The 10,299-nt window shown below is 36.9% G+C and overlaps 1 protein-coding gene across 1 annotated transcript; it reads right to left on the reverse strand.

Moving 5' to 3' along the window:
- Positions 1 to 331: 331 nt before the first annotated feature.
- On the reverse strand, positions 332 to 9,663 carry LOC137294519 (protein yippee-like 5). The gene is made up of 3 exons (XM_067825552.1): positions 9,539 to 9,663; positions 8,389 to 8,498; positions 332 to 6,920 (listed from the first exon to the last, which is right to left on the reverse strand). Exons 2-3 carry the CDS (start codon positions 8,495 to 8,497, stop codon positions 6,667 to 6,669), a joined length of 363 nt encoding a protein of 120 aa, XP_067681653.1. The 5' UTR covers position 8,498; positions 9,539 to 9,663; the 3' UTR covers positions 332 to 6,666.
- Between the last annotated feature and the right edge of the window lie 636 nt (positions 9,664 to 10,299).

The following is a 10,299-nucleotide window of genomic DNA, read 5'->3' on the forward strand; positions in this document are numbered from 1 at the left end:
TGAATCTTGTTTTTCCCTGTCCAAAAAACTATATTTTCCTGAGTTAACCCCCAAATTCCATCACTATTCCTTGACCTCTGACAACATATCAAAATTTCCTGGCTATTCCCTGACTTTCAGAGAAAAGACAGAACTGCCTGACTTTTCCCTGACCTGAGGGAGCCCTGATTTGGCACCTATGGCCTCTTGATTCCATTACCAACCCTCCCTCACCAGTTGAGGTGGTCTACTGGTATACAGGCACAAAATTCCTACTCCATCTCACCTGATGCATCTCAACATTAACCAGCCATTGACAACGCTCTCGAGAATTTAAGTAAACGCAACACTATTATACCAATATACAATTCCTTTATTCAGGAACAGATATGTACATATGATTTGTTTACTTGTCAAGCACAAGGTACATCAAACATTCCTGGGGAGAAATAAACCAGATTTAAAGAGTCACAATGTTTTCATCAATCTTTTCTACCCCATACAATGAATATCAAACTTTAGATCACCTCAAAAATGCAATCAGTGTCAAATGAAATGATTAAGTGTGTTATGTTCTCCCCTTGCAAGTGCAAAACAAAATTCAAACAGGTATAATTATAACATGATCAGCTGAGATACCTCTGTGACTATTACGTAGTGGAAGCTTTGTCATCCTCTTGGATAGCAACAAAGAAACACATATGAACTACACATACTGCAGCATCTATAATGTACTGAACAGCAAAAGAAATGCTTCAAAATGTTTTGAAAAAATGAAAGAAACGGTAAGCATTCAGGTTTTGTCTTCTATTTAAACACTTGACAAAAAGCCAGAGTTGCATTTCTTTTGCTGTTCAGGATACTTCTATCTAATGTCTTATAAATACACTTTCAAATATACAAAATACAAGTGCTCTTTTAAATTCCTCAACTCTCATACTTAACGTATGATAATTCAAACATTCTGAAATACTCCCACAAATTGAAGTAAATGATAGCCAGTACTGACATAATAACACCAGATGTTTTAACTCTGATATGTCACCATTCCTCTATGGAAGTATGAGTCATCTGAACCAGGAACAAACGTTACCTTCAGAATCTAAATGAAGCATGTTCAGGTTTTTGAACAAATTACAAGCAACATTACATAATAATTCTGGTTCATATCTTAAATACTGGTGCCCAGTTCAACAACTTCAGTTTTATCTAAAAGAAAACAAGATCAGAAGACACATACAGCCTGTTGGAGTTGTCACGTTGCGAAGAATAGACATGACGAATACAACTGCAAGAAATGATGTTGCTGAAGTCACAATACCTTCATTACAATTTGGTTTCAAGATACAGAAATCAGGTATGCTGCCAGTATATACCAATATACTCATTTGTACTATGAATGTCCTAGCCTTGTGGCTGTTACAAAGGTTCCCCTGAGGTGGAGGTATTGTACAACAGTAAAAGACCTGATGGTAATGAACCTGGAATAACAGAACACAAGTAAAGACAACCATCAGTAACATGTACTGCTTACTTCAAATATTCCAAAGACACTGCACCTACAAAGGCATACACTGATCCACAAAGTCTGAGGGGCTATGGAACAACTACTGTGGCAACACACAAGGTCATGCAACACAATGAATGAAAGATTTTTGTGGTGACTTGAAGAGTTGTCTCCCCTGGGCTGTGTGGCTCTGTAAAGCCATGAGTTTGAAATTATTTCGCTACAATTCAAAAATAGCACTAACAATCTGGTGTCATTAAGACAGGCAGAGTTGAACTAAAAGGCTGAAATCCAAGTGATGTAACAAATGAATTCAAAACTTTAGAGCAGTCTTGATAAATTAATTCAGTCTCAGGTTTCAAACATGAAACTTCTAACAAGAGCATAAACAGTTGGAAAACATGCCATACTGTCACAATGTCAAAACAAACAAAATAATAACTTTGTTGTTGATAAGTGTTATGTCTAGAAACATACAATTAGATCTTTATAGTAACGCTTAAGTAAAAATGTGACAGGATCAGAACAGCACTGTGCATGAGTAAGAGACACCTGCTTCAAACCACCCTCAAGAAAATGGATGAATTTATGGCACATAGCAACGAAAATGGTGTTTCTTGATAAAAATGGAAATCTGACATCACTAGATCCTGGCCCACACAAAATAGTGCAGTGCCTGCACTGGAATTGATTTCACTGTCAACTGATGAAGAAAACATACATGCAAGATAACAGGAATCATTTTCAAGTAACTTTTTAGTAATTACGACAAAGATACTGTCAAGGTTAATTACCAACATTTCTGGCTTAGAAAACATAGTTCCGTAAGATCACATGTATGGAAACTGTAAATATTCTTGTCATTCTGTTTAGAAAACATAGTTCTGTAAGATCACATGTATGGAAACTGTAAATATTCTTGTCATTCTGTTTAGAAAACTTAAGATACCTTTCAGCTGTCAGCTTAGCAGATTTCTGGAACTGTATTTAGCCAATACAACAAAACCAATGAACTTGACATGTCAAATAATTGCTGATGCAATTCACAAATCTTGTAACATATGGATATGCAGTATTTGTTGGAAACTATTTTACTGGCCACAAAGTGCCTACATCATAAGGGCTAGCATCTTCAACAATTTCCAGCAGTAAGTCTGTGCCACAACAAATAATGAACTTGAATTTCGTGATATTATACCATGACATTTAGAGTTCACACAAAGTTTAGGCAATACACATACAGCACATAAAGACACAGTTTGTACATATTTACAAGGGGTCACTTATTTATGTGTATAAATGTGATGTATGCCTGTGTAACATTGAATCTGCTCTACATGAGAGAGGGACAGAAATGAGAGCGTCTGAGAGTGATGACAGTAATGTTAGTATCTTGACTCACCTGTAAAACAAAGAACATAAAAACAAACGCCGAAACATTTTCATCCTTTCAAAACACACTTTTTCTCATATATGCATACACTCTTGAACACCTTTGCACATTTGTGCAGATACTATATTCTTGTGAACACATTTTGTTGACACTGAGATGTTGAGAATCAATATCATGGTAAGCGAGTAGTTTATATCGCACAATATGTAAATCAATAATAAGAACTCAGTAATCAATCAATAATGGACTGAAATCAAAACCCCACAACAGTCATGTGGGCAATAATGGGACACAACTGTAACACTGTGCAAACAGGCACCTATTAATACTACGCTCAAGACAGCTGAGGATACTTCCTGTTGAGATATTGCAGTTTTCCTAGTCAGAAACTGCATCAGTTATTTAACAAATATTAATAATAATCACCACTAACTCCTCTAGTATGTTTACATGAAATGACAGTTATTGCTTTTGGTCTAAAGGCCCTTACTAATTCCCAACTCCAACTTGTACCACCCATCACCATCACAGTGTGTTATCAAGGGGGGATAACTCCATCACAAGGTAGTGACTACATGCAATCAACATCAAATATCAATACATGTATTGATGATACTGTAAAAACCAAACATTCTGGCATAGTGATCAAATGTTAAAGATTAACACTGTAGTAATGAAGCATATACTGAATCATTTTTTATGCAAAAAATACTTTGTAAGTAAATGACTGGAACAGCAAGATATAATTAGTACTAGTTGCGGAAGATTTTATATCACAAAGAACCTCAAGAACGTTCAAACATGGACATTACTTTCAAGCTAATTGTTAGAAGCTAAATCAGCTTGAACTTGTTGTTGAAGGTCAGTGAACTAGTGTACTTTTCTACAAGTCATTTGCAAAACAGTAATCATGTGTTGAATGTGGACAACTTAGAGCTGATGGTTGAAATCAACATAAAATCATATATTTTTTAAACTGGATCAATAAAGGTAAATAAAAAAGACTGAAATAAACAGAAGAAATAAGACTATGTGCAACTATGTGTTTGTCTGAATGAAAAAGATTGAGATTTCGTTTCTGAGTACAGCAGACTTTGAAGGGAACAAAGAGTGCCCTTACATAACTAAATGTATACCTCAACTATGAAACTATAAATAATCTGATCTGTTAAATTAGAAGAAAAAATACACCAGACAGCAGTATAGCTCATCAGATACTTGAGCACATCTGGCTGTAGGTGGCTATGTCATTCCGCAAGTAAAATGTAAAAGTAGCCCTTTGAGAGATCATTCAAGACATGGATCATTACACACGTGTTCAGCTTACCTTAGAATTCGCACGAATATTGTTAGTAAAATAAATGTGAAGAAATTCCTATCTATCATGGATCTTAACTTTAATCAACTTTCAGTGTTAGGCCTAAGAAATTCATTTACAATATTTCATGAAATGTTATATAAAACAGATTTATCACAATCCATGTTTTTTTCTTTTCAGAAGTCATTATTTACAAGTCTAATTTGTACACAGTAATTTGATTTAGCACTGTAAAACAGATCACATTTTCTTTCAACAATGAAACCAACAACAACCTTCAAAATACCACCCCAAACACATCTAACGCCTGAAGTACACCTGTAGCAGAATCACTAGGATCCGAGTACATCAGCCACTCTACACCATGATCACAACTTGCTGACATGGTAAAGCCTCTGACAGTAAAACCCACCCACCTTTTACTGACATATGCATGAACATACACATTGTTCATGAAGCTTAAGGCTTTCTTTTCATGATGCTAATGTGATAAATGTGAAATATTTATGCATTGATTAGATTAAAAATCCATAGAAGACTGTAGCAGCCCCTTGATTCAAACTCTTCATATACATTTTTTTTATCAACACCTGGAAAATACCCAAGCACCACCATATACCCACAGCTTCCATGTACCTTTAGTAAGGATCACAAGGCCATGTGACATTGGTCTAGAGTTGTTTCATGCCTAAGGTAACCTGATACCTGTGCTTGCACAAGTGAACACTTCAACCAGAAGGCTAACCTTTGACCACTTGTACAATTACAAACAGTATCATCAGATAATTGACTCTGATGTCTCTATTTCAAAATAACTAAGTCCCTTTGTAAACAAACACAAGTGTATCCCATCAGATAAATAATAGTAAGAGGTGACTAAAGAGAGGGCTTAGTATTTTTCCAGGTACATAGACATGAAACAGACAGGTTTTACTGGCATATTTTCTATCTCTTTGAAATTAACAAGCGCATGAGTTTTCTGTTATCTTCATGCACATCTGGATCTTACTATAACATATGTGTCATCTTTAGATAGTGTCACAAACAAATATCTTTAATTTATGGGTTTCCGGCTTAGCTAGTCATAAGGAGAAAAGTCAGATCTGACATACAACTACATGAAGGATTTCCTACTTGAACTGTCAGGAGACTCACACCACTTTCACTTAACATGGACCAGACAATGTCACATACTTTGTGGGCTGTCTTTTATGACCGCACTCTGTTAGGACTTTACAAAGCAGTAGATTGCAGAGAGACTGATCAGTCCCTCCTGGATTCTGCGGACAATTTTTAAGAATTCTGCAGCAAATTTAAGCAAATTCTGCACCCCACTTTTCAATATTCTGCAAAACATTCTGCGACTAAAACAGTTAGAAAACAACAACAAAAACATTATACAGACTTCATAGTTTAATTCTCAAACACAGATATAAAGTTATGTCGACAGTACACATCACATGTTGAGTGACAAAGCACCCACACCTTTTTCTGTGTTTGAGAATTAAACACTCGTTGAAAGTCATTTCTCTCCTCTCAACTGTAACCTTGAATTGTAACAACTTCCGGTTTCATGCAGACAATATTATACTTGAAAGAAATCTGAAATATTGTCAGTTTTCAAAACTTTTACATTCGATTTTGAGAATGTAACTGCAATGTCAAATGCATCTAATATTATTTGAAAAAATGCCTAAAACTTTCTTTATTAATAAAGTATCTTTGTTCATGATTACTTTGAAAATGTTGTCACAACAAATATGTCAGTCCTTTTTATGTGTAACCAACCCTACTTTGACATTAGCTCTATTTCTCATTTCAGCTGACAGTCAGTTTTCACTCACTTTTTAAAATGAGCAACTTTGCGGCAGAAAAGTGGCAAATTCTGCACGGATTCTGCATGCAAAAGTGCTTTCCGCAGACCAGACTTTTTTCTGCATGGCAAGGTAAATTCCGCATTTTTTTCTGCAACCGCAGAATCCAGGAGGGACTAACTGATAGTCATATGCCAAATTTTCTCACTAAATGACCTTCAATTTGAAATACTATTATGTAGTGAATGATTTTAACATTTATCAAAGAAAGTAATATCCATAATCACAGTTTCTAAAGATTTATATAAAACTGCATGAAAACTTGTCAGTCATTAATTTTCTCTTCAATCTAAGGCCTAAGATAATCTGAATCATTCTTCAACAAAACAGTCTCTATCAAACTTTTGCCTTGAACCTATGACACTATTCTTCTGAAAGGACTGATATTTGTTCAATGCTGAGACACCTACTGGTGTAGGTAGCTAATCCTGGTATTGTGTACAAATACTCTGATGGATGGAATTGCAGTGGCAACAAAGTACCCATTCGGTGGCTTGCTTCTTCCCTGAGTGGCAGTGGATTACCATGACGACTGGTCACCTTAACAACGGGTCACCACAATGACGGATAATAGAGGCATCACTGTAGCATCAGCTCAGCTGTCACTGCCAACATGTTCCTCAAATCCCTCGCTTTCTGTTACAAGAGCACGTTCCAGTATGACGCGCCCCTCTTTATAGCGCTGGTTCTCCTCGGTTGCAAACTCATAGATCCATCCAAGTTTGGCGTCACAGTTTTTGCACGACACATCTCGGACCATGTGGCGCCCAGTCAGCATGACACGATCCTGCACTTCACTGTAGTTCAGATTCACCACTCTGTTGAAGAGGAAAGCTCTTCCAGTTGCCCCTGAAACAACCAGGAACTCAGGAATGGTTGTGGTCAGGACATGAGTATTTGAAGTGGTATTATAAGTTATCACACTGAGTCGAGGGAAATACAGGGTTTTAGGAGTGAGGTTGTACAACCTTACTCAGGACTGATAAAACCCTGTACTTCACAAGACAGTGAGTGATAACGCATTCATCTAGCTGAATGTTTTGGCTTCAGTTTCATCCTCAATTGTTGTGGCCCAATGTTTCTTAGCTGCAAAGTTGACATCAGCTGATCGACTGACCTCAATACAGCGCATGTTACCAAAAGCTTGGCGATGCACGCTTTTCTCACCCTGCCTGGTCACCAAGGCGTAGTGGGATAATATGACTTTTGTACTCCCTGCTCTTGGATCGTGACAGGTGTACATGGTATTTTATCAGAGTCACATGAACCAATCACAACTTGACATTTTTTCATGAGGCTGGATAAAACAGTCTGACTATCATCACTGCAACTTACCTTAGTCATCCCAAAATGAATTTTAATTAAAATCTTAATTCCCGAACTGCCTGTTATGGGAACATTTCAATATAACCACAAGGACAAAATGTTTCAGCTCAAAACAACGAATGAAAACAAATGTATGGAGCAGATAAATATTTCTCTGCTTGGTGACATCTATGAACAGATTGCAATGGATACAGGACAACATTATTTGAAATTCAGCAATATATACAATGAAAACCATTTATGTTACAGGATTCATGCTCAGAGTTGTTATTAACTTGTACAACTTGGACAGAAATAATTCAGAATGAAGTCAATGTTTTTGGGTGCATACTTCTACGCAATACAGCTTTGGCAATAAAGAATCTCTCTCACAAAATATTTTTCAGTTTACATTTGGAAATATCAACAAATATTTGACATATTTTGAGGTGTGATCTCTGAATCATGCCTGAATATACAACTGTGTGCTGAACATAATGACAAGATAAAGATTGCAGACAGTGTTCTATATGCATGTCACCCAGCTGTCTCAACAATCACATGCTAATTAGAGCAACATGTCTTGCCAGATTCATAGCAGTGGCTATTTGTCAAATTTACATCATGCACAATTATACATTTGGGGTACATGTGTTTCACTAACGGCCACAAATTTTAAACAAACCAACATATTAACCTCTTACTTAGTGAATCTTTAGAGGTTACTGGTGTATTGCTGACTGCCTATACAACATTACATGAAGGACTTTCTGACTTTAAGTCAGAAAGTCCTTATTGTTAATGGCCGAATAATGGGTTAGGGTTATGCTTGATGAACTGTTTGAGAGGCATTCTTGCAGTTGTAAGCAATAGGACTCACAAGTCTTTATGGATGACTGCCGTCTACATGAAGAGATGGCAATCCACAGCATCAACACTCTCAACCACCTAGCTATTATACAATAACAAAGTTTTTCAACTATAAAAATTCCACCACTTGCTAAAGTGTTACCTGTAAATCTTGTAGATATCAACTCTGCTCTGTTGGTGAGGGGTGTCTCACAACTGGCACAGGAGAAGAGGCGGGTCCCTCCAATGTGGTTAAGAAATATACGACCCATGCTGTTAAAAGAAATCATGACAATCTTAGACAGCAATAAAACCAATCTACCTTACAAAAAATCATTCAGCTGGATTACAAACAAATCTCGCGTCTTAAAATACCTAACTATATAGTAAGAATATGCCCTTAATCACACAGATGCTTGATGCAAGCACATTCAGCTAAATAAGCACAAGTATGTGCCAATAATGGTATTTCCAATTTGTACAGAGACTGCGACCTTGGGCTCCGTAGCCCCACCCGATTTATAACTGTCTATATATATATGCCATATTTGGGTCCATATATGAACAACGACATATCATCAGTCTTTGTCCAAATTCGCACTGGTTTTGGTACACTGGCTGCTTTTAGAAATTGGCAATTCTTCCTTGACCAACACTGCTCAATGTTTGTGCGATTTCATGAGGTAAAGGATGTCGAAAACCCATCAAAATGTCCTTACATTATCATCTACATCGCCTTGCTGTCGCCAGCTGGTTGCGAGGAAAATATACACATCACGTGACCGATCTATTTATAGACACAAAATGGCAACAAATCCGAAATACGTCTTGTTTATTACTGGTCAGGATTCTAATAAATCAATGATTATTGTATTTGAACAAACCATAGTAATATATTCGACGAGAAAATATGCAATCTAAAAATAATTTTCCTTCTAATGAACAAACAAATGATGTCAGCACGGTGTTAGTCTGACCACATCGCCTGTGAGTCTGACGGTCAAAAAATAATTCCTGGTTCCTTCATTACTGTTCGCAGCACCTCATCCTTCGCAAATGACGTGCGAAAAATCTTTGCAATTCTGCAAAGTATCACGAAAAGATAGTTTAAGTCGATCGCCATTAGGCGGATAATTCATGACTTCGGCCATTAAGAAACAACACTGAGTCAGTGCTCCGCAAATTTTGACAGGCCGACATATTTGCAGTCAGATTGCACGGCTAAAATGTGTGTTTTGCCTCATTTATTAAGGTTCACTGGCATCAGTGAGGATGTTACTCCATAGACACAACATAATGTATGCACATACTACCTTTAAGCGGCAAAGCTGGTCCGATTTTGCCGCAAATTCGCCGAGATCTGACAACCTTCAGTCGCTGATGTTTACCTCTCGCTGGACAGACAGACCTTAAAACCAAAACATTAGCTGACGTAAGTATCCACGTGGCCTGGCGAGAGGTCGAACGAGAAGGTCAAAGTGCAATTGTTATGCACGACTATTATAACAACAACTTGTTTCAATTAAACAAAGAATATAGTGGTCCTCTGTTAGATGCCAGTCATACTTCTTACAATTTGATTTGTTGTCATAAAATCCAGCTAATTTATACAGAAGACTGTGCATGTCTTCCTGAAAATTGTTTCTATTGTAAGAGACGTTGAAATGACATGCATGTAGGAAGGCTGTATGGGGGATTTAGTCTGATGTAACTTTTTTGCGGCAGTAAAAAATCAGAAGATGTCTTAACTGATTTTAGAACCTATAAATTTAACTCCTAGATGAGTGTGCAAGAAATCTTCATAAGTGCCCGTCACTAAGATAGATAATTTACTCGACAGAGAGACGTATATTCATCTGTACATTGTACATTTCATTTTCTTACAATGAGCATGGGTAACTGAAGATAAATTCTATCCCGAATCTTCACGGGATCATCTAGTGCTGCACAGAGACGGTCTCCACGTCTAGCGGATTTTGTTTATAACACAACCGCCTGCAGTTCAGTAACGGAATGTTCCTGACAAACATTCTGTAACCTAACATTCACAGCGTTTTCAAAATGCACTTGCAAA

Source organism: Haliotis asinina, chromosome 8, assembly GCF_037392515.1.
Source record: "Haliotis asinina isolate JCU_RB_2024 chromosome 8, JCU_Hal_asi_v2, whole genome shotgun sequence".
NCBI classification, from domain to species: Eukaryota; Metazoa; Mollusca; class Gastropoda; order Lepetellida; family Haliotidae; genus Haliotis; species Haliotis asinina.

Excerpts from the sequence above, each read along its gene's own strand:
- LOC137294519 (XM_067825552.1), bottom strand. The coding sequence starts at position 8,497 with ATGGGTCGTATATTTCTTAACCACATTGGAGGGACCCGCCTCTTCTCC. Across the intron at positions 6,921-8,388 it reads GATATCTACAAGATTTACAG|GGGCAACTGGAAGAGCTTTC; the intron begins GTAACACTTTAG and ends TGGTTGTTTCAG.